Raw genomic sequence first — 23,896 nt, 5'->3', positions numbered from 1 at the left:
CTGTATTATCCAAGATTTTAGGAGGAAAAAGTATCTCGAGATAACTGGGTGCTATTTTCCACCTTCTTCTTTAAACCAGGCTTGTTACAGACTTTTGAAAAGTGGCCTGAGAGGCAGGTGCTAAAATCCAATTTATATTTCCAGTCCCAGTTATGACCTTAATTCCTTAAGCTCCTCCAAAAAACCCTGCCTGTGTTTGGCCCAGGTCTCCAGCACTGAGCTCTAAGTTTTCTCTCAGATGCCCTAACAAGGGTGCACAATGTATCTGAATTTATTTAGCAATACAGATTTGAACTAGAGAATAGAAATGATTACTGCATCCAAGAAAAGAATACTACTGTCGTTAATTATAGCTCAGAATATATCATCAGGGAAAAATAATTAAGGATAGGTGAAACACGGGGAAAATCCAAGTTCAGCAAATGATGAGGAAAAGGTGAAAGCTGAATTTGGAACTGGATGTGCTCCAGCTCCTGGGGGTCACTTACTAAATGGTGGAGGGGTGCCATAGCCCTGTGGAAATCCTTGTGGAGGCGGGAATCCGCCGGGAGGTGTGGAGACAATGTATGAGGTAAATGGTGGTGGTGGGGGAGGAGCTCCTCTGCCCGGAGGAGGGGGTCCATATCCACCTGGAAAAGGAAGAGAAACCGAAAAACTGAAGCAGATGAATACCAAGGAGCTGCTGCTGGAGTCAGCTTCCTCTAGGACGGGGTAAGGCTTTTGGGTGGATTTCAAACGCAGGCTCAGCCTTCTCTGAATCCTCACTTTGGGAACTATTTGTCCTCCAAGTATCCCCACTGTAAATAATTGCAGTTCAGCATGTAATCCCTTGATAACAAATTAATGTGGCTGGAACAGCAGGATGTGTGTCAGCTCCCATTACTGAGCTGCTAAGAATCCACTGTCTTCCCCTTCATTCTTCCAGGACAAATTCAATCAAGCTTTTAAATGTAGGCTAAATCCTACAGAAATCCAGAAATCACTGTGAATGCTTAAAGAAGCTGTGCCTGTGCTCGGGAGGATTTTTTCCTTGCAGAATTGGTCCCATATAATGTACTTACCAATTGCCTGTCCAGCTGGCACCCACATCCCTACAACAGAACAAAAAAAGAGCCTTAGACATCACTGAAAGCTGCGCACTCCGGAGCAGGGATGATGCAAGAGGAAGGATTTGGCTCTGGGATAGACTGGGTATCCTCCCCGTGTCCCTTACAGAGCTATTTTTATGGCCCAAGCAACATTGTGGGACTATTTCTGAATGTGCAATTCTGGAAAGACTCTGAATCATTCAGCAAATGACACTCAGAAGAGACAGCAGTTCCCAAACCCAAATCAGATGGAGCATTTGAGAGCTGCCACATCCCAAGTACAAGAAACTATAGTAGTAGAGCGAACAAAACCCTGGAGAATCCCAGCAGACTACACATCCAAGAGATTCTTAATTTACTACCAAGTTTATCTGAGTTATTTTTGCAGTTTTTGAAGCATAAAAAAGCCTTTCCCACCCGTTGTGCAGCGCTGAGATTGAAGGATAAATGTGCTCGTGTCTGACATTAATCTTTCCAGGAGATCAGGTATCATTTTCCCTACTAATCACTGCATGGAAAATAATGGGAGTTTCTCCGTTTGCAGATTAGCACATCTGTGCACAATGTCAACCCTCAGCTGCAGCTTTCAAGTTAATCAGCACCGTGGGGAAATGAGCAATCCCTGTGCTGCACTTCCATCCATCCAAGCAGGGATGGAGCAGCCACGCTCTCTCCAGCCCCCCAGGTGAACATTTCTCATCTCTCAGTCACAGCAACTCAATTATCCCGCTGTATTTCTCCAGAAGTTATCAAAATTGTCTTTGGATGAACTCAGTGTATTTATCCTGCCTTTGGACTCTCGGGGGGGTTGCAGCCATCAAACCCAGGCACGTGGCTGCTCCCGAGCCCCGCAGGGCTCCTGGTGTGCACTGCACCAGAGCTGCCTGGTGCTTTCCCAAGCTACATTAAGCAGTAAAATCCAAAGGCAAGGCCATCCATTTTCCCCCTCATCCCTTTCAGATTTTCCTGATAACTTCCTTTGAAACTGTCTCATCCTTGAAAAGTCATATTTCAACCAAATTTATCATCGGGGCCTCGCTCCATAGCTGGAGTCACACCTGGAGTGTTCCCAACACCTTCTCTGAGTTCCCCCAGCCCATGGAGATTCCATGTGGGGAGAGGCAGATCCAAAGGGAACAGGTGAAACACAGCTGGGACATGTGCCAGACCCAGCACAACCCGTTGCCTTCTGCCACTGAAACGGATTTTTGGGAAAAACAGTGAAAAAACCTTAGGAAGGACTGAGCAGGGGGTGGAAATTTCCTCCTGCTGACAGTATCCAGCAGGGAGATAAACCTGGGAATACCATCTAGGCCAGAAAACCAAAGTGCAGCGAGCTGAAGAGGCCGGAGAGGTGACAGCAGAGGCTGGAGAGGTGGCAGCACCCTGGGCAGGGTGGGCAGTACCTTGGGGGCCGTATCCCTGCTGCCAGGTCGGAGGGGGCTGCCCTGCCCAGCCGTTGGCAGCGCTTGGCATGATCCTGCTTCCCCACTGGCTGGCCCCCGGCGGCCCCGGAGTTTGGCTCTTGCTATCCCGAGGCTCGGCGCGTTTCACCTCCACCTAAACAAACAGAGGCAGCGCTCAGGGGGGCTGGGGGGGCCCCTGCACCTCCCGTCCCCTCACACACACCCGCAGTTACACTTAAGACTACACTTAGCATCTTATGACTTATGTCTAAGTACTTAATTATTAAAACTTAAGGCCAGTAATTTACAATGTTTCTCAGGTACAGTGTAGGTGATGGTAAGACATTACAAGTCCTACTGTCGAGGGATTCCGAGAAAAGCATCCTACAAATCACTTCAGTCTCGTTGGCTTTAATCTTAAAACAGCAGTACCCTCTTACAGCAGCTCTGCACTTAAAACAGCTGAATTTGTACATTAATGACAGACTGATTTCATGTTCAAGGCAGGAGATACAAAGATGATGTTTTCAGTTAAAAAAAACCAGAATTTTGAGTGAAGAGGCTGCTCTGAAAAAGGGTACTAATGCTTTAACCAAATGTTTGGGGTCCATTTGGAAGTGACAGTTTAACCCACCCCAACTAACTGCAATTTCAGCTCTGCTCATACCTGAGAAACACACATTTTTTGATATTTTTTTTGGTATTGTTTTCTTTTTTTTTTTTTTTTTTAAACTTAAGATTTTATTTAAATGTCTAATGGAAGATAAAGACTTACCTTCCCCAGGCTAACGCTTAAAGAATCTCAATTAACTCAAACAATGTCAGAGGGAATGGATGTGATAAGAGAATCTTACATTACATCTAACAAAAAAGTAAACAAACATGCAAGTAATAAAAATGGACAGTTGAGTCAATAAGAAGCAAATCTTCATACTGTGTTAAGTCAGTGACAAAACCCCTCCTGTTTTAAAAATTAGTAAGCCACAGTGCTTAACTTATTTCATTCCAAGATAAAACGTCCTAGTGTTCCCAGCCATGGAATAAGTGCATTTGACCTACTTAAAATAAGCTGCACATTCAACATAAACCTCGCAAAAAAAAAAAAAAAAAAAAAAAAAATCCAGTACTGATTTAATGAAACCCTCTCAGCACTTGCTGAATTCGAGGCTTTTTTTTTTTTTCCATGATTAATTTTAATGGGTGCCAGAGTACAAAGAAAATAAATCTCAATCATCAATGGGCCTGAGTAGTATGGAAAATAAAGTATTCAGAATTCTTCCTGCCATGTCTTAAAAGCCATTCATGTCAGAGAACAAACAGGAAACAGGCACAAGGCAAGGACAAAGCCCCCCATGCCCCCCCCGCCGATGCCCCAAGGACATGAGACATGACAGTAACCAAATCTCTGTCAGCTCAAGGCCCTTCCAGAGAGGAACCAAGGGAATTTTTCAAAGGACTCAAATTAATGAGTCTTAACACATTTGCCTTGAGGGAATTTGGTTATTGCTTACAAAAGCAGAGGCCTTCTTGTAATTTTAATTCCCCCCCCCCCCCAACAACATATGGATTCATTTCAGCAATACCTTTTTAATTACCAAAAAGACAGATACCATTTTTAAAGCAGGCATGATTAGGCAGTGAAGGAGAGAGCAGGGGATCTGGAGCTCATTAATCCTTGTGGAAGAATCCCATTAATTTTTCAGTGCACACTTGGAAGCGGGGAACTGCCAAACTGAGGACTGAAAATTCCCTGTGCAATAGGGAGGTTCAAATTCCACACCTGCCTAAAGTCCAGCTTACCCCAAGAACTGAGGGTAGCTCTATTACTCTAAGCTAAAAATCCCTGAATCCTGGTTTGTTTTTTCTTTTTGTCACTGAAACTGGGGAGAAAAAAAGGGCAAAAATAGATGATTTCAGTTTCGAATTGGGTTTGTTTGGGGAATGCTGAGAACTCCGAGTCTCAGTGCTGTGTTCCAAAGCCAGCAGCAATGAGGTGACATCTGGAGGCTCACACTGGGCTCTCCACCCTCTCCCAGCACCTCTTGGATGTTTATCCTTTGTTCCCATTTAGATCTGCTGCTCTGTGGGATCAGCTCCCACTTCAGTGGCTTGCTGAAGGCAATTCCAAGGGCAGATCAGGGAATACTGGTGGGATACAGGTGATCCATACACACCCCCATGTGATTTACTGCATCTGCTCACACCTGGCAGCGTCACCAGGAACCAAGCACTGATGTTCTGGATCCCCACAAGCACCTTCCTTTGTTTCCATGATCAGGAAATCACCCAGCCCTCCACCCCAAAACAAGTTCACAGGAATTAAAGGCATTCTATAGCGTAAAATGAACCAGAACTCCACTGATATGCAGAACGTGTCCCCTGCTAGCTAAGGGAAGGCTTATGAACTATCAGCACATAAAAGACTTTAAAGACAATTAAAAACTCATACAATGCAATAATTAAAGGAATGTGAGAATCTTCTGTGTCTCCCTGAACCCCCTCACTCCAGGTTCAGCAGTTTTAACAATTTCCTTTAAAAACTGGATATACCATAAAGCTGCAAGGACTTAAATTTACCACAATTTCCTGTGGTTCATGTTTCTTTAAATTATTCTTTTCTCTCTACATAAAACTTGGGTCTCCTGCAACAATTTATTTTGCTTTTAGGTTGTTTGGTTTTTTTGGGTTTTTTTTTTCCCCCCCCCACAGGTAGAAGCATGTTCCTTGCTGAGTAACATCAAAAGGAGCCTAAAAACTTCCTCCCTATCCAACACCCGTTTGCTGACAACACAGTATGAAGATGAAACAACCAGAGGTCACTTAACTGCATTGTGGTTAAATACTATATAGAGTATGTGGGTTGGTATCAAAGTTTCACAGTAAGTGACCCAATTTTTTAAAAAACCAATCCTTCAGGATGTTTTTTTTTTCCCTTTTTCTTTTAAAGTTTAAGAATATATAAAGCAGATTGTCTCACACCACCTTGAGATTTGAGTATCGAGTACACATCTGAAGGAGTGGTATCTTAAACCAAGCCTTGAACAACTCGGATTTCACTGGGATTCTGCTTTTCCAACAGCTGGAAATCACTGGTTTCTCTCCTTGCATCACAGCAGTGCTCAAAGCAGACACAGTGAGCACCAGTTCATCCCAGTGCGAGCTCTGCTCAGCCAGAGCAGCCCCCAGGTCTGTAAACACAAGGCCTCACCCCAAGCAGAGCCCACAGCCTGAATCCTCAGGCTTCCAAGCCCTCCCTTCCTCAGGCTGCCTCCATCCTACCTGCCCTCCTCCAGCAAACTCAGACTTTCCCCACCTTCATGGATAAAGCCTTGAATTTGGACTGCTGTGCTCTCCCATCAACGATTAAGTTGGATTCCCCAGTGAAATCGCTCGTTGCCCAAGACTTGGTTCTTTCTTAAGGTAAAATAAAACTACAACTACACACTTTTTTGCCCATGATGTCGTGAAAATGCATGTTGACAGCCTGGTCCACTGATTGTTCGTCCTCGAAAGTAATAAATCCAAAACCTAGCCAACGACGAAGAGTGAATCAAGGTAGCAGGGTGTTGTGACACAAAACAGGATGATGAACAGTATTAGGGGCAGACCAAGGGTTCAAGCAGGGGTTTCAGATAACGACACTTGTGTTCAATTGGCAAAAACTCTGAGGAAATTGCAATGGATACTTCCTGTGGTGAGGCTTTAGTGCCTCGTCTCGATTGCGCACATGCAGCTTCAAACTGAGCTCGTTAACCGGCTTTTAATTTGATTTTATTCCTCATCCACCTACCAGGAAATGGAAAAAAACTGCTAAAATCAAAATACTTGTGGGACAGCAGATTAAAGTCAAGCAACTTTGCTGCTCCTCCCTTTGATTCAGCCTAATTTCCCAAGGAAAACCTATCATATATCCCTGTTCCCCAAAGCTGCAAAGCAACTTCCTCCCAATCCCTTAGCCCAGCTTCAGGTTAGGGAATATTTTCCGTGGAAAATAAGAAAGTTGGTTTTGAAATGTAGCTGTTAAAGCATGAGAAATTTTACCACTCCATGGATGAATGAGAAGCTTCAGAAACTAACAACCTACATCAGAGGTTCTCAAGTTTTCCACACCTTGGAGAAAAATCGTGGAACAGGTGTTACTCCTTCCCAACACAGCAACCCCTGTGAGGTGTTGCTCACACAGACCGTGGTATTGCTGCCACGTTCTCAATCTCATTTATTTCTTGTATTTCCTGCTGGTTTTCTTTTGAAAATCTACACGACTTCCCAGCCCTTTTTGTCCCCAACTGCTCCAGCTCACCACGGGTGGCTCATTCCCTTCCACCTGACCACAGCCCTGGCTGGTGGCAGCTCAGCTGGATCCAGCAGCTTTTGATGCTTGCAGAAAACTCTGGAAAAGGAGGCAAAGCTTCCCTTTTGGAGGTCACTCTGAGAACCACTGCACATAGGTTGTAGCTGCTGATACAGCCGAGAGAGTGGCAAAATAGTGGTTAATCCCCCAGGACACGGCGGCTGCTTCATGCCATCACCCACTGGCTGCTGGTGGGGACAACCCAGGGCAGGGAGGGACACATGCAGTACAGGAATTGTGCCATTCTTTGGATTAGCTACGGGGGGGAAGGGGGGAGAGCAATAAAAATTAGAAAAGAAACCCGAGGTGCGGCGTGGGAAGCGTTTATGGAACATGGATGCGGTTCTGCTTTTCTGAAACCCAAGATTTCCCCCTTGGTTTGCGTTTTGCTTTGCAGCTAGTGCTGACAGCAGCCAAATCTTGCTCTAAAGCGTTACAGAATACAGGATCTAGCACAGGAATGTCTCTCCACGCTTATCCAACTGCGTTGGGTAAGCCCAAAGAGGCCTAGTGTAGAGAAAGTTTATATATATATATATATAAAAATACACAAAGATACAGGCCAAAATAGATTCCAGCAGGTCAAATTCTGCTGTCAGCAACAAGAGCAAAAGACATCACTAAAATAAACTGAAAATAAAAAGGAAAAAACTTGGCATTTCCCACACACAAGAGACTGGCAGTATAAACGAAGTTTTGTGGAGCTGTGATGAAAGCAGCCTCGAAGCTGAGAGCAGCATTTCATCACAATATATTTGTCTGAGTTAACCAGAAATCCAAGTGTTGGAGCCAAAGGAAAAGTGTTTGTATTTAAATCACGTTTAGTGTTCCAGCCTTTGTCTAAAAAGAGATGGGAAAGAAAAACAATGGATTCCATCTGTATGTGAAGGTTGTTGTTCAATTCAATTCCAAAGCCAAAGGAGGGGAATAGATTGTGGGATGGGGTTGAGGGGTGGAAGAAGGAGAGCAAGAGGTCACTGAGGAAAGCAGCAAATAAATTTTAAAAAGGGGATTTAAAAGGGCCAGACATCACAAGATAAGGAAGAGTGAAGAAATCAGAGTAACACAGCAAAACTCCAAGGTGAAGTTTTGAGCAGAAGTGATGAAACCCACCACCCACAGCTTTAGTTTTTGAAGGGCAGGACTCTTTTCAAGACTGGAGAAAGGAACTGCATCCAGCAGGAATCCAAGAGAACCAGACCAGAGTGATGGGGCTGGTCTGCAGCCAAGGGAGGAGGAGAACAGACACAGCAAGAAGCTGGAAATCCCTTCCCAGATGTTGGCTTGGCCAAGAACAGGAATTAGGAGAAGCCGAGACTGCATCAAAGCCACTTTGTTCCTTCAGAGATGTAACACGGCTGCTGCTTGGGGCTGTGGCAAGAGTTGGGATGAGGCAGAGCTGGCAGGAACAGGCAGGACTGGGAGGAAGCAAAGATCACGTGGATACCTGACACCAAGCAGCTCCTCAAGGACATCACCTGAGAATCTGGTGCCCAGGGCTCTCCTGAGGAGCTGGAGGTAAATGGATACTACAGGGATTAGGAATAGGGCTCATTTTCACTTTTCCTACCAATAAATTGATGTGCACCTCCAAAGAAAGGGTGGTAAAGAGAGAAGGCAAAATTCAGAAGGGTCAGAGGAGAGATGGCACAGAAGTGGCCTCTGGAATTTTATCAAAAGTCATTAAAAGGATAAGAGGACAGAGCAGCAAGAGAACACAGAGAGAGAAGGCAAGAGAAAATGTGTTCTGGGATGCACAACCAGGAGTACCCAATACAAACTCGAGCAATTTTTCCTAGCACCCCCCAGGGACTGCCAAGGCCATTCTGGGAGATGGCTGTTAGTCACCACACTAAAAAAAGACTGGAACAGCACAGAAACAAAAGGCAGAGAGACAGAATTCAAGAAGTGCTTAACAAGTCTGATGAATTAGGGGAGAAGTTTTCTGTGGATGGAGACAAGACCTTTCCCCCACCTGGCACTTGTGCTTTTCACCCCAAGCCCTCCCTTCCCTGTTTTGTTTTTAGTAGAGCTTGAAGCAGAGAAGCCATTAATTAAGACAGGATTAATCCAGACCAGGCATGATGTTTTAGTACCTTTTGCTCAGAGGCTGCAAGGCTGGGATTAAATATTACAAAGATAGAGATGATACAATAATTACTGAAATACTTCAGAACTTCAGCCCCAAATCACATTCGGGTGCCAGTGCCTTTGTCTCCTCTATCCAAAACCAGCTGCTCTAGGAGCATTGAAACAGATGAATTTATGTGCTGCTTAAATCAAAGGTATCTGTTGGAAGAAGATTAGGATAGCTAAAGCAAGAAAACAAAAAAAAACAAAAAAACAAATATATTGAAACTTCGTTTACACTCCAATAAAAGACAAAGCCCGTCCCTCCTCTGACTGCGGAACTGGCCTGTACCTCTGTGATAAATTATCACCTAGAGAGAAGAAATCTAAAGAGATATCGTTAATCACAGTCAAACAATTCACAGAGAGAAAAGAAACAAAAAGAGAACTTACTTAACATTACCATACTTTACTATGAAACACTTAAATATGTCACTAAGGATGTATGTCTAAATTAAAAATAAAACTAAGACTTAACAGCTTAATAAATATGAAGTGAAGGATATATTTCTTAATAATGAGGCAGAAGAGAAATGAAAGTTCAGATGGCAAACTATTCTCTAGCATGTCCAACATGCTACAGGGTGGGAGCACAGCTAAGCTTCACGTGCTAAAATATTGCCTCTTCCTTGGCAAACAGATGGTGGATGCAAAGGGACGTGGGTGACATGGAACTTGCTTTATATTTTGACCAAAGGTTCCCAGTTTGGTTCAATATCTAGTAAATCTTCCAGGTTTTTGGGTTTTTTTCCCCCCCTCTTAAAAAGCAGGTATACAGGGATTGTATATCCCAAGTAAAAATATACAGATATATATTTCAGAATTATTTTGTGCTGTTTAAGAAGAGTTTTTCCTTAATTTGAGGTGAAGCCATTTAACCAAAACAAAAAGCAGGTGATGGATGGATTCTGCCCTGTCTCGTGCTCCGGCTGGAGCACCCCCCATGCACTTACAGACCCAACGTACCTTTCATGTAAAACAGGAGGAAAATCTGCTGATTTTTTCCCCCCTCAAAAGTACCTTAAGCCACAGGAGTGGCTTGAGAATCAAATTTCATTCAACTATAAAAAAAACCCAACCCATAAACGAGCATGAAACATCTGAGTCGAAATGCACAGACCCAAGTGAAGCTGGAGATGAAGAGTCTAGACTTGAAGTGATGTTTGCCCAGTGAGTTATTCTTTTTCCTGAGGCAACGTAGGGAAAAAAAAAAATAAATCTACCTTTTCTGATGGTGTGAAATAGTTTGCCATCTGACTATAGGAGAGTATGAAGAAATTTCAAGGACAAACTAGATCAGCCTTTACCTCGGGGCCTCTGTTTCTCTGCATCATAGATCATTACAACTTCAGTGACCTGGAAGAGAGAAGGGAAATTCTACTCACTGTGCTACCAGGGGAGGGCTGGAACAGTCACCACCGGCTGGTTCCTGCTCTCTACCCACAAAGCACAATTCAACTGCAGCCATCATCCCAGCAACAGCACAAAACCAGGGAATATTGCTCTTCCTGGGAGCTTAGAAAGCCTGAGTTCATCTCTGTTGTCTCATTACACTTCACATTTTAATTTAACATTGAGGTTTTGCACTGTTTGTACCCACACTGTGGCCTATTACACACCCCGAAGGTTTGTCTTCCAACAACTCATCAGTGTAGCTTTTTAAAAGATGAACTTCCCCATTTTTAACCATTTTCACTTGCACCATGAAAAGCAGCTTGAGCTGCAGGCACCTTTACAAACGTGCAGGGCTCCTCTGATTGAATTACTGGAGCACCAGAGTGAGGCCCAGAGCACCAGTTAAACCAATCCTTTAAACAGCTTTACAAAACCCCTCTAAGTTCTGGATGGGCAGTATCAGTGTGATTTTAACTTAAAAAAAGAAAAAATGGAAATTGCAAGCTGTTCAAAGGCTTCAAGATTATTCTTCTAAGAAAAAACACCACTGTGAGCTACAATTCAAACAAAACCTGAGGTGTAATGTTTATGTCAACATTAAAACGGCTGAAAGCAACTGCTCTGAATTCTCTTAGATGAAGAAAAGTGGTCACAAAATGGGTGTGATTTTGTGGAATCACATTTTCAAGACAATCTTAGGATACTTTTTACTCGTGAGTAAAAATGATAAAATTGTGTCAGATTTTAAACTCTTTACTTACAGCTGGAAAACAATTGGGTTTGAGTTACTGCACTCACTTGAGCACATCCTACTGGATGCTACCAGCTGGGGCTTGGGGATCAATGTGGGGATTATGCCATGGGACAGTGCCAGCTCTGTCCCTCCACTGGTCCATTTGGATCCCCTTCTTCACCCTGGCCTTAACGACCCAGCAATTACCAGGGCTAAAAATCAGTGCCTGCCTTGGTCTCCTCACTCTCGTAGCCACAAAACATTTGTGAGACTCCACTGCTCCAAAGGACTCATTACAACTCCAAGAAGACTTTCTGATTTCTATACTATGAGTAAAGTGCTACTACTTACTTTTAAGGGCACTTACAGTTGTGGCTGGTGCCTTCTACACTTGCAGGACATACCCTGTATCTCCCCAGCATCCAGGGCACAGCTGGAAAGCCAAGTCTGTGAGGAAGAGCCTTTAGAAACTACATTCCACAGCTGTGGAACGTGCTCCCTGTTTTTATTATTAGTCTACTGCAGCCTTTCAAGCTAAAGAAACAGTTGTTAGCTGTTGCTTTTTGCGTTTTAAATAAATTATCTTAATGGAATTTTAAACACTGATTTAACTGTTGATAAACTTAAGAATTTGTTTCTCTATAAATCCTTCGCTGCCACTAAGAAATGTTAGGGAAAGGTTATTGAAAGAAGTATCAGAAACCACACTAAATGCCAATCAAGTTTATTTTTACCAGCACAGTCCTGAAATTAATTCAGGCAATTTTTAAGTTCCTCAAACTTATTCACAGCTGAGTTACTTAATTCAGTAGTTTACCATTGTAAAGGGGCAGTGAGAGCTGGGATAAATGGGAATTAAAAGTAAATAAAAAAAAAAAAATCAGAAGATACAGTCATTTCAGTCCAAGGTTATAAAGTGAATTTAAAAAGGTGCATGAGGAGCAGTTTGTCTCAGAATGGAGGTTCTAGGGACACCAGAACTGAGATTCCAGATGGTTTGAAGGCAGGTACTGCTCCCAAAATAATGGCAGGAGACACAAATTTAACCTATCTGTACACATAGACAAAGACCAGGATCTTAAAATTCAGCCCATTGAGGGACTTGCTGTTCCCAAAAAATAATCAGCAGACATTTTTAATTGCCCAGCTGTAAGGTATCAAGAGAAGTGGGGGAGAGGGAAATAATAATAATAAAAAGAATCATTCTTAAGCCACCTCAAGAGTTTTTGGAAGAAGGGACAGAATAATGCACCAAGTGGACTTAAACATGAGGAGACAGAAGGAGCAAAGTAAATTCCACACGAGCAGTAGGCTCTGCCAAGAGACATTTCCAGATGATGAATGTTCATCAGTTTCTCACAAAATGCTTCATGTGCCCCTCCAGCAGTTTGTCCAAATTACCCCCAAATGTGACAGCTTGAGGAAATATGAGAGGAGGCAGCAGGGAGGGGAGGCACCTTCCCCCCCAGGACTCACCACTCCGAACTTCTTGAAGTATTCCCTGAGCTCTGTCTCGCCACAGTTATGAGGAATCCCACCAACAAAAATTTTATTGGATTTATTGTTATCGCTCCTGGATCCTTTCTGCTAAATCAAGGAGGAGAAAATTCAGTCAGAAGGACAGTAAGGTTGGCTGCTTCTATCACTTTACACTGAACCATGAACAGCAGGCTCTGGCAGGCTCAGGGGGAGAGCTCTAGCCTTGAAGTCTCCCAGCCATGAAAGGGAACCACATTCCAAGCTCAGAGGTTCAGTGTTCCCTGTTCTTCAGAGGGCCAGGCATGCAGGGCCTGTGTTCTGAGGCCCTTGACTCATTTTACACTGAAATCTGATGAAGCTGCAGGGTGTGGAGTAGGGCTGGAACAGCATCAGCCCTGCCAGTGCCCGTCCAGACACCGCTCTCAAATCTGAAGAACTCCACTAAAAGCACCACTAAGAGCTTAAGAAACACCACACCCAAACTGACGCTGCTCTGCACAGAGCCTGCCCATGGAAATCTAAGTAAAAGACAATTTTTAGAAATACAATTTACACTCGAGGTCTGCATACTGACTTCTGCCCTTAAAACATGGATATAATCCAAAGGAATTCAAGAGAACTCGGACAACAGGCAGGATACACAGGGATCTTTCCTTACCCATCCTTCCTTCGGTCGTGTCCGCTCTGGCTGCATCCCCCGAGGTGTACATGGCTTTGGATCAATCTGGAAGAAGTTCCAGTTTGGTCAGACCTCAGCATGCAGAATTCTGCTCTAAAAGTTACATTTGTGGCAGCTGAACCCACATGCAGCTCCTCAGAGCAAAGCAACACAAGCCACGGAGTCAGAGCTGCCTTACAATAAATCTTTTAAACCAACAACCAGGTTAACTCTGACACTCTGCAAATAAGGAGCCAGAATTTAAAGCAGATCTTTGAATCTGGTGCAGGAAAAAAAATAACAACACAAAAGCAACTTACATTTCGGCCATCTAACGTATGAGGTCTGCTGGCCAGCACTGTTCCCACACAGTTGGGATCTTTAAATTTGACAAATCCAAATCCTCGAGATTGATTTGTTGTTTTGTCTTTCATTATTACACAGTCTACAACTTCTCCATACTGGGAGAAGTAGCTACGAAGAGTTTCTGTCAGAGAAAAAAAAGCAAGTATTAAACAGAACCAGATATTAACAACACCAGACTGTGTTTGCAATTATGAGACAACAGATCAGCAAACATGGAAAACAACTTCAAACTCATCTTTTAAAAATGATCACATTTTACTTCCTGTAAACAAATGGTAGACAACAGTTTATTTCCACTCATACAAATGGAAAATAGCAGGAAAGTCATTATAAAAAGGGTTGTCTGTTGAGCTGACAAAAACTTCAGCACCAAACAGTATAAACCTAAAAATATTAACATATATCTGAGCTGTCTCTACAGGAAGTTTTATTAATTAGCAGAGGAGCAGGAGACTCTCAGCCCAATCTCCCCACCACAGCAGTGCCTGTTAGGAGCTCCTGGCTGGGTTTTCACAATGACCCAGTGCCTGCAGCACACGTTGCTCACCTTGTGTCGTGCTCCAGTCCAGGCCACCCACGAACAGCTTTCTGCAAATGAAGCACAGGGCAGATTTAGGGGCTACAGCAGATGCTTCATCTTATTTAAGGCACGACTCAGCTCTTCTGGACAGGTTTGGGGGTCTGTGGCCTCCAACACACTCTACAAAGCTGGCACCGCACTCAAAGCTGCTGATTAAACCAAACCCTTCCTCCATCTCTGCTCTCTGCTCCTCCCTCACTCACCACGAAACACTCACTTGGCTGCCAACACCTTCTCGTGGGGTGAAAGCAAAAGTAGAACTGCCGAGTTCAGGCCTGAGACAGAAGTCAAACCTGTGCAGCAGGTACTAAATAACAGAGCAGCACTAATCCAGCATCAGTTGTGAAACCATTGTACAGCCCGGTTTCGAGATAGCGCCGAGCAGATGAGAAAGTCATGGCTAAGCCCCAAACTAAACTGCCTAAAACTGATTCAACTCTTCCTTTGCAAAGAGCACCCAAATCTGCAGGGTTTCGTGTCCCAGCATGCCCAAGGACCTGGGTTGGTCTAGAGGAGCTCCGTTCCAGGCCGCCGGCTCTGCAGCTCTTTATCAACTCTTGGGTGTGACAAAACTTCTAGCAGTCATTTACTCAGTAATTAAAGGTTGGTTATAGCCACCTCAACACCTGGCCCTTGTCAGTACCAAGAATCAACCCAAAAAAACCCCTCATAGCTGTCTCCTGAGGAGCAGCATCAAGCTCTGCTCTCTGGGACCAGGAGGAGGACTCAGGGAAGGGCTGGAGCTGCACCTGGGGAGAGTCAGGCTGGGTATCAGGAAAAGGTTCTTCCCCCCGAGGGTGCTGGGGCAATGCCCAGGCTCCCCAGAGCTCCAGGAGCATTTGGCCAACGCTCTCAGGGACAGGGTGGGATTGTTGGGCTGTCCTGTACAGGGGCTTTGATGATCCTTGGGGATCCCTTCCAGCTCAGGAGATTGTGTGATTCTGTGAAAAACTCTGCTGTTAATGGCTCTGCACTGGCAAATAAACTGGGATAGTTTATTTTTGGGGGATGCCCTCTAGTTCTCCATCAGACCTCAGAGAGAAAAAACATCTTCTACTTTGTCTTCTACTCGCCTTCACCTATACCAGGGTACAGCTGAGGGTGATGGGAATTCCTGCATCCTCACTTACATGGGCAAAGTTGAGTTTCTCCTGAAAAAAAAATATTGAACTTCCTCTCACGTGCATTTTTCAGGAGCAGATAACGGCAGGGAGAGCCCGGTCAGCCCCAGTAAGAGCTGCAGGTGCAATGGGAGCATCAGGGAAGTGAAAGCCTTGCAACTGGAAGTTCCTGTGGAGCAGGGCAGCTCACTGACAAAACCAGCTTGTCCCTTTCCACTTTGATTCACTTCTCTGTGATATGACATCATGTCACGACCCTTCTGCACCAGCCAAAGTGACAAAATTCAGTACTACACAGCACCTACAGGCCTTGTTCCATTGAGGCAAACTCCGTTCCTAAGTTACAAGCTGAGACGTGACACGAGTCTTGTTTTTCACAAAAACAGACCAACTGTTAAGCGTTGATCAAAGCGTCTCCTTGAGCAGCCAGAAAACAACTGAGCTGGTGACATGCAAGGCAAAGACAGCCTCAGTGTCACAGCAGACAGCGGCCGCATCTGCTGCTGCATTATCGTAATGCAAAAAGACGTGCCACCCCTCCTCCGCCCTCCCCGAGAGCGGGGACAGGACATGGCACCCCTGCCCTGCCCGCTCTCAAAGCAGGCCTGTTTTCTGTGGGCATGTTCGGGATGACGAAGTTTTCCTCAAGGACTGGAAAAGTGCCCCCAGCTCCCTCTGGCAGCGTGCTGGCTCCTGGCACAGGCTCAGGGCCTTGCTCGACAGCAGCCAGTTCGCAGCAACAGGTCGTGTTCTGGGACCAGCCAGACTTCGCCCAGGTGGCCCTGCCATCCTGGTGGCTACCACAACTGTCCCTTCACCACCTTCCCTCTCCACACACAGGGCACAAATCCCTCTGCTCCCTGTGCCATTGTTTTTGGGGAAAAAAAGTACTTCTATTTCCTAACAGCAAAGTAAAACCAGCTGATCTACTGCTATATTCACAATAAAGTTTTGACATGTGTTAATGACATTTTCTTGACCAACCACATTTGGGCTTACGGTTTGTTTTGGGGTATTTTTAACTAAATTTGATAGCTTGGTATACAAGATTAATCTACTTTACATCCTTGTAAAAGTACCAGCTGTGTTCTGAAAGAACACCAAGCTGTTTGCAGGGAGGGAGGTCACTGAAACCTTCCAATTCCACCATTAATTATTTGTAGTCACCCTACATGGACTGAAACAGCAAAGCTGAGTTGCTCAAGGCCAGCTCCAGCAGCTGTATGGAAATACACAGCCCTGGTTCATACACACGCTATGGAATACCAAAAGCCAGGAATCCTCTGCCTTGGGATCCTCCGTGGTTTGAAGACACTGAGCAGGGCCAGAGTTTATAAAAATCCAGATGTGGTATCGTACAGGACAGCAGCGAGGCAGGGTGGTTGTGTGAGTGCTCCTGCCTCCACGCTCAGCTGCATCTTTCCAAAGGTATTACCCAAGCTCCATCCCAGAAAACTTTTGGTCCTAACAGTTTATGGGCTGGCACTTATTAAATTCATAGAAACATTAAAAGTTCATAGAATATCCAGAGTTGGAAGGGACCCACAAACATACGAGTCCACCTCCCAGCCCTGCACAGACACCCCAACAATCCCACCCTGTCCATCCCTGAGAGCGTTGGCCAAACGCTCCTGCAGCTCTGGCAGCCTCGGGGCTGGGCCCATTCCCTGGGGAGCCTGGGCAGTGCCCAGCACCCTCGGGGGGAAGAACCTTTTCCCTTTTCGTGGTATCCAGCCTAAACCTCCCCAGGCACAGCTCCAGCTGTTCCCTCAGGTTCTGCCCCAGGTCCCAGAGAGCAGAGCTTGGTGCTGCCTCTTGGGAAGAAGCTGCAGACCGTGGTGAGTCTCCCCTCAGGCACCTCTATGTTTTTAGTTCACACACCCCCATAAAGCTCCAAATTTATAGACTGGAGGACACTACAGTCCATCCCCACTGGAATGCAAAGCCACTCCCAGCACAGCCAGGTGACAACACAAACCACCAGCCTGTTTTTTGGGCAGGTGCGTCTGTCCACCATGAGCAGTGAGATCCCAACAGGTGCAGCACCCCTGAAGCAGCACAATTCCCACAGGGATCACTTCAGGAGCAGAAAGTGGGATAATGACTCCTCAGAAGCTGCAGCTGTATAATAAGTTTTAACCAAGTGTTCCACCTCACTGCTTCCTGTGAGAATTTTAATTGCTAATTTATTCTTTGTTGCTATAAACGTACTTGCTGCTGGAGCAAATCATCCCAGAATTAGTAAAAAAAGCATGCACAGGTATTTGAAAACCACCAAAACTCAACAGAAGCACAAACTCTTTGCCTACATAAATAATACGGGGTTTGATTAACATCTCAGCACAGCCCCCATCAGCTGCAGGACAGAAGGACCAGGATCAGCACTTTTCTTCATCCAAACCAGCCCCAAGTACTAATTAATTACAACAAATAACACCCAAAAGGCCCCTCCCTACCCATGCCAACACACCTGCAAGGCTTACAGCCTCCCTAAGTGTTTTTTCTTAAAACCTCTGCCTAGAAAAGCAGTTGAATTCATAACTTCCCATCCAGACTTGCCTCTCACAGCAGCTTTAAACCAGAGCTTCCTTCCCAGGGCTGGAGCAGCTGCCGTTTGTTCTACACTCTCACCTTTCCCTCTGAGCACTCTTGGGGGAGAAGAATAAATAAAATTTCCCTCTCTGATTAACCCCCAATCCTTCCCAATCTAATTACAGCTCCAAAGGATCACAGCCTGTGACTGGGAACAAACTCTGGGACAGCCGAGCCTGCTCAGGAGGGGAGTTGATGATATTCCACAGAATAACCTGGAGCCTGGCGCTCACCTACAGCTGGAGAAGTGAGACCTGATCAGGTCTCTCATAAGGCATCAGACAGTGATTAAGGCCCAGGAGCAAATAAAAACACTTTCAGAGCAAAACCTACATATTTAAACAGGCCTCATGCAGTAGGTGTTAGAACTAGATGATCTCTAAGGTTCTTTCCAACCCAAACCATTCCAACATGATATTCCAATCACTTATCCTGCCTCCTGTATTTTTAGGATTTACAAATTAAGAACATGCAGTAAATAAGCAGCTTACAAAGCAGCACGGGACAAGTGGTTTATGTTTCCAGTTTCAAGCAAGGTGACCAGTTCTGATGGGCAAATTTTGTGCCAAAACTTGCAGCGGAAGAACCAGTCAAGGATTTTTTAATTTGGTTTTTGCTACTTCGAGTTCTACCCTGCCCAAGTCTGCAGTCTGATAATTTCAATGTCACCAGGGTACAGCTCTCAAACAGAGTAACACTGCGTGGAACTGGATGATCTCTAAGGTCCCTTCCAACCCAAGCCTTTCTATGACTCTAAAAGCACTTCAGAAGAACCAGACTTGTGTCAGGTTTCCGGTTTGAAGCCACAAAAAGCCCCGGGAACGATTAAAACCGGGATTCTCCTGCCTGGAACGCATCCCGAGCAGAGGACAGCAGAGGGGAGCTCCGGAGGGCAGCCCCGCGGGGGGACACGGAGGGTGAGGGGAGGCTGCCTTTGTCCCACCGTCTTTCCCCTCCTCCACCCCAGGCCCCTCGGGGCGGCCCTGATGAGTCACCAGAACAAAGTCTCCAGCGGGTTCACAGAATCACAGAACGGACCCTCAAGCACCACCGAATCCAACTCCTGGCCCGGCACAGAACTCTTCAACAATCCCGCCCTGTGCCTGAGAGCGTTGTCCAAACGCTCCTGGAGCTCGGGCAACCTTGGGGCCGGGACCATTCCCTGGGGAGCCTGGGCAGTGCCCAGCACCCTCTGGGAAAAAAACCCTTTCCCTGATATCCAGCCTAAACCTCCCCGGACACAGCTCCAGCCTTTCCCTCGGGTTCTGCCCCAGGTCCCAGAGAGCAGAGATCAGAGCTGCCCCTCTGCTTCCCCTCACGAGTAAGTTTCAGACTGCGATAAGGTCTCTTCTCAGTCTCCTCCAGGCTGAACACACCAAGTAACCTCAGCCACTCCTCCTAAGGCTTCCCCTCAAGGCCCTTCACCATGTCCGCTGCCCTCCTTTGGACGCTCTCTAACACCTCAGTATCCTCCTTACATCGTGGCGCCTAAAACTGCACGCAGGACTCAAGGTGAGGCCGTACCAGCAGAGCGGGACAATCCCCTCCCTCGACCGGCGTGTTGTCCCCCCGCCCCGCGTCTCCGCGTTAGTTGACAGGGGAGGCGGACACGAGGGGACACGAAGGGACACGAAGGGACACGAAGGGACACGAAGTCGGACGCGGGTGGGATCCGGTGCGGGCGGGCGCGGGAAGCGCCGCGGGCGGGTGACCTTGGGCGCGCGCACCTGCCGCAGCCCCGCGCGCGCGCCGGTCACGTGACGGGAGGGGGGGTGTGTGCGCCCTCACGGCCCCAACATGGCGGGACCGGCCCCCCCCTCAGCACTCCCGGCCCGGGACCGGCCCCCCCCCCCCCCCCCTCAGCCCCCCCAGCCCGGTACCAGTCCCCCCCCTCAGCCCTCCCGGCTCGGGGGAGCCCCGGCGGGACCCTCTCCTGAGGTTGCGGGAAAAGGTGACCGAACCGCTCCCCCCGCCCCGTCCCAGCGCGTCGCCCTCCTCTTCCCCTCACCCGATCTCATCGGCGCCTCCCACGCTGTTCATGGCGGCGGCTCCTCCGGGGCCGCGCCCGGCTCTTCCCTCCGGTGGCGGCGGTGCCAGCGGCGGGTCGCGGGGCCGCGGGCGGGCGCTCCCGGCCGTGTCCCGGTTCCCGTGTCCCGGTTCCCCCCCCGCCGCCCCCGGCCCGGCCCGGCCCCCCCCGCCGCGCGCTCGCGCTCCCTCAGCGCCGCCGCTGCGCGCGCACCCGCCCCTCGCTACGGGGTCTCCGGGGCCGCGCCCTGGGAGGGGCGGGAGGGGCGTGGCCGCGCGCGCGCGGGGGCCGGCGGGAAGGGCAGTCCGCGCGCGGGGGGGGGGGCGGGGCGTGTGTGGGGTCCGCGGGGTCCCACTGCCCATCCCCGGGGTCCCACTGCCCGTCCCCGGGATCAGCGGGGTCCCACAGCCCATCCCCGGGGTCCCACTGCCCGTCCCCGGGGTCCGCGGGGTCCCACTGCCCATCCCCGGGCTCCGTGGGGTCCACACCGCTCACCCGCAGGGTCCTATCGTCCACCCCCGGGATCCCACTGCCCATCCCCGGGGGTCCCATTGCTCATCCCCGGGGTCCCACTGCCCGTCCCCGGGGTCCGCGGGGTCCCACTGCCCATCCCCGGGCTCCGTGGGGTCCACACCGCTCACCCGCAGGGTCCTATCGTCCACCCCCGGGATCCCACTGCCCATCCCCGGGGGTCCCATTGCTCATCCCCGGGGTCCCACCGCTCGCTCGCGGGGTCCCGTTGCCCACCTGGAGGATCCCCCCCCACCCCTCGCTGGGCTCAGCACCGCCTGCAGCCCCCCGGGACCCTCCCTCCGGCCCTTACGGTCCAGCCCGGCTCTGTGCGGGTCATCCCTGTCACCCTGCCCGGGTGTGGTGTGAAGCGGGGCTGGCAGCATGCGTGGTCCTGCTGCGTGGGGTAGTGCGGGGACACCGCGGCACAGCCCCGGAGTGTGGCACAGCATGGGGCACAGCGTGGGACACAGCACCATGCACAGGGAAAACCCCTTCCTCCATGTCCGCCCTGATCCAGCCCGGCTCCGCCACGGAGTGCTGGTCATTCCCCCTCCGGCCATGCACAGCACGGTGCCACCGGGAGCAGGGACATCCTCTGCACCCCCCAGATCACCCCAGTGACCCCCAGGCCATGTGTGACCACTCCGGCCTGGCAGTCTCAGCCTGCCCCGTGGTGCCCCGTTCCTGATAAGGGCTCCCATTCCCGATAAGGGCTCCCGATCCCTGGAGGGGCCCCAGCCGGTTGTGCACACTCAGCACTTTCCAGCAGGGCTATTTAAAGCCGGCCAAGAGCCCAGTGGCCCTTTCTTTCCCTCCCCTGGCACGTCTCGGCCCATCCAGCTGGACTTTCCTCCTGCAGCCATGAGCTCCGGAGCAGCAGCGGGGCCGATCTTCGCTGAGGGCGAGGACTGCAGGGCAGCCTGGAGGGAAGCCACGGCGGGCTACGATGAGCCCGATGCCCACCTGGAGATCCTGGGCAAGCCGGTGATGGAGCGCTGGGAGACTCCCTACATGCACTCGCTGGCCACCGTGGCCGCCTCGAAGGGTAACGGAGCAGCAGGGCCATGGGGGCACTTGTGTGCTTGTCTCAGGGTGACGTATTTTTGAAAGGGGATGGGGACGTGCGGAGGGGATGCAGCCACCTCCCATCCAGGCCCTGCTGTTTTTGGGGCTGTTCCCCCTCCCAGGACCTGTCGCTTTTGGGGCTGTTTCCCCGACACAGGGAGGGTTGGACATTGTTTGTTTCCACTGGGATCAACTGGGGGGGTTTGGTGGGGGTAAAGGGTCACTGTGTGGGGGGCAGCAGGTGACAGGGACACGGGGCTGCTCTTGACTTCTCCCTTCAGTGCTGGCAGCACCACGTGCTCCCAACCCGCATAGAAAAAGCCTTTCTTTGGGGAAGAATGGGTCAGAATTCAGGGCTGGGGGGTTTTGAGGCAGAGAAAACCCAGAGCTGTGAGTGCCGGGTTCCATCTGCAGGCGGCCGCGTGCTCGAGGTGGGGTTCGGGATGGCCATCGCAGCCTCCAAGGTGCAGGAATTCAACATCGAGGAGCACTGGATCATCGAGTGCAACGAGGGCGTTTTCCGGCGCCTGGAGCAGTGGGCCAAGGCACAGCCACACAAGGTCAGGGGCAGGGTGGGCTGTGCCAGGGTTGGGGGGTGCCTGTGACCCCCTCAGCTCATCCCCCTGCCCCCCCCGCCCGCAGGTGGTGCCCCTGAAGGGGCTGTGGGAGGACGTGGTGCCAACGCTGCCGGACGGGCACTTCAGTGGTGAGACATCAACAGCGGGACGGGGAGGGCTTGGGGTGGGGTCCCCACGGCAGAGTGGGGGTGCAGCAAAGCCCAGGGCATCCCAGGACATCCCTGAACCATGGAAAGGGGGAGCAATTTCACCAGGGTGGGGGTGGAGCCCGCATCCTCCCATGGGCATGGGGACAGGGCACAGCTGTGTCCCTGGGGTCCTTGTCCTGGGGAGCACATCCTTGTCCTGGGGGTGGATCCTTATCTTGGGGACCATCAAATCGCTGCCTTCCAGGGGTCAGAGACAAGGGGGGGCAAATTGAAATAGGAAAATAACAATACCAGGCCATGAAGGGGGATTTTCCCGGGACACACGAGCCACTCAGGGTCTCTCCCAGCTAACGGGTGGCCCCGGTGTTCCCGGGCAGGGATCCTGTACGACACCTACCCGCTGTCGGAGGACACCTGGCACACGCATCAGTTCAACTTCATCAAGGTAACACCGCGGGGAGCAGCAGCTCTGCGAGGAGGAGCTGGGGCTCGGAGGGGGAATTGGGGCCGGGTGCTGAGCGGCAGGAGCTGGGGCTCGGAGGGGGAACTGGGGCCGGGTGCTGAGCGGGAGGAGCTGACCCGGCTCCCGGGATTGCCGGGGCAGGGCCACGCTTTCCGCCTGCTGCGGCCCGGAGGGGTCCTCACCTACTGCAACCTGACCTCGTGGGGGGAGCTGCTCAAGACCAGCTACAGCGACATCGAGAAGATGTTTGAGGTGAGTTGTTCCCCTCCCCAAAGCTGTGCCCGGGATGAGCCAGAGCACTCGATGGCTGTGGAACTCCTCCGTGGTGCTGCGGAGGGGCAGGGAACGTCGGAGGGGAGCTCGGAGGGTTTTTCCCTCGGCTGCCGGCGCTGTCTCGTGTCCCTGCAGCGTCTCCTCTCGCATCCAGACACCCCAACCCACGGCTGCTCCTCCCACTCCTCCTCTCCTCTCCCGCAGGAGACGCAGGTGGGGCCGCTGGTGCAGGCGGGGTTCAAGCGGGAGAACATCAGCACGAGGGTGATGGAGCTGCAGCCGCCCCGCGAGTGCCGCTACTACTCCCACCCCAGGATGATCACCCCCACCGTCCTCAAACACTGAGGGGCCAGCGCCGGGGAGCAGGGGTTGGGCATGTGCTGATGAGGAGGAGAAAAGCTCTGATCTCCTTTGATGCCCCTGAGAGATCCGAGCGGATTCATCTGGAGGTGGGGGGAGATTTGGGATGGAAGTGCTGGATTCCAGGGGACAAAAGGACAGGAAACTCCCTGCCCCAGGAGCCCCGTGCCCTGGAGGGGTCTTGTGGGCTCTGTGGAAGAAGATCCCACCCTGCTCTGTCCCCTCAAGACTTGAAATTCTCAATTAAGCTGGAATTTCAGAGTGGGGTTCGGAGCCTTTGGCCAAAGGGGTTCCAGAACCAGCCATTTCCTCTAAAAATGGGATCATTTTGAGAAATCACAGGTTGGCTTCCCACAAGAGCCAAATAATCCAAACCAGGTGGGAGAAATAGGGCATTTTGAGGCATTTCAGCTCCTCCTGAAGCAACTCCCCAGGGAAGCTTCCCAACATCTTTGGCCAAAGCCCACGGCAGCAAATCCCGGCCCCAGCACTCCCCCACAGCTCCATTAATGTTTCCTCTCTTCCTGGAAGGGATAACGTCCATTAAAAGGAATTAAATACCCAAACTGC

At 49.6% G+C, this 23,896-nt stretch overlaps 2 protein-coding genes across 4 annotated transcripts in view; one reads left to right on the top strand and one right to left on the bottom strand.

The window, feature by feature from the left end:
* Positions 1–20,118, bottom strand: part of DAZAP1 (DAZ associated protein 1) — a 24,737-nt gene extending 4,619 nt beyond the window's left edge. Inside the window, exons 1-10 of one of the 3 annotated variants that reach the window (XM_032092752.1) lie at positions 19,908–20,051; positions 14,154–14,194; positions 13,561–13,727; positions 13,241–13,306; positions 12,580–12,690; positions 10,283–10,331; positions 5,940–6,022; positions 2,495–2,648; positions 1,062–1,091; positions 489–629 (exon numbers count right to left, since the gene is read on the bottom strand). In XM_032092752.1, coding sequence (XP_031948643.1) covers positions 489–629; positions 1,062–1,091; positions 2,495–2,648; positions 5,940–6,022; positions 10,283–10,331; positions 12,580–12,690; positions 13,241–13,306; positions 13,561–13,727; positions 14,154–14,194; positions 19,908–19,939 — 874 coding nt within the window. In that variant the 5' untranslated portion in view covers positions 19,940–20,051. Of the gene's footprint in view, positions 1–488; positions 630–1,061; positions 1,092–2,494; positions 2,649–5,939; positions 6,023–10,282; positions 10,332–12,579; positions 12,691–13,240; positions 13,307–13,560; positions 13,728–14,153; positions 14,195–19,907 lie in introns of all 3 variants that reach the window. The other 2 variants (XM_032092753.1, XM_032092754.1) reach the window with 2 other exon arrangements.
* On the top strand, positions 19,691–23,896 carry GAMT (guanidinoacetate N-methyltransferase). The gene is made up of 7 exons (XM_032092759.1): positions 19,691–19,850; positions 21,298–21,483; positions 21,918–22,063; positions 22,146–22,209; positions 22,608–22,675; positions 22,835–22,945; positions 23,171–23,896. The coding sequence occupies exons 1-7, from the start codon at positions 19,697–19,699 to the stop codon at positions 23,309–23,311; spliced, it is 870 nt and encodes a 289-aa protein (XP_031948650.1). The 5' UTR covers positions 19,691–19,696; the 3' UTR covers positions 23,312–23,896.

The sequence above is a fragment of the Corvus moneduloides genome, chromosome 28 (genome assembly GCF_009650955.1).
Source record: "Corvus moneduloides isolate bCorMon1 chromosome 28, bCorMon1.pri, whole genome shotgun sequence".
Classification (NCBI taxonomy): Eukaryota; Metazoa; Chordata; class Aves; order Passeriformes; family Corvidae; genus Corvus; species Corvus moneduloides.
This window is presented reverse-complemented; position numbering and strand designations above follow the sequence as displayed.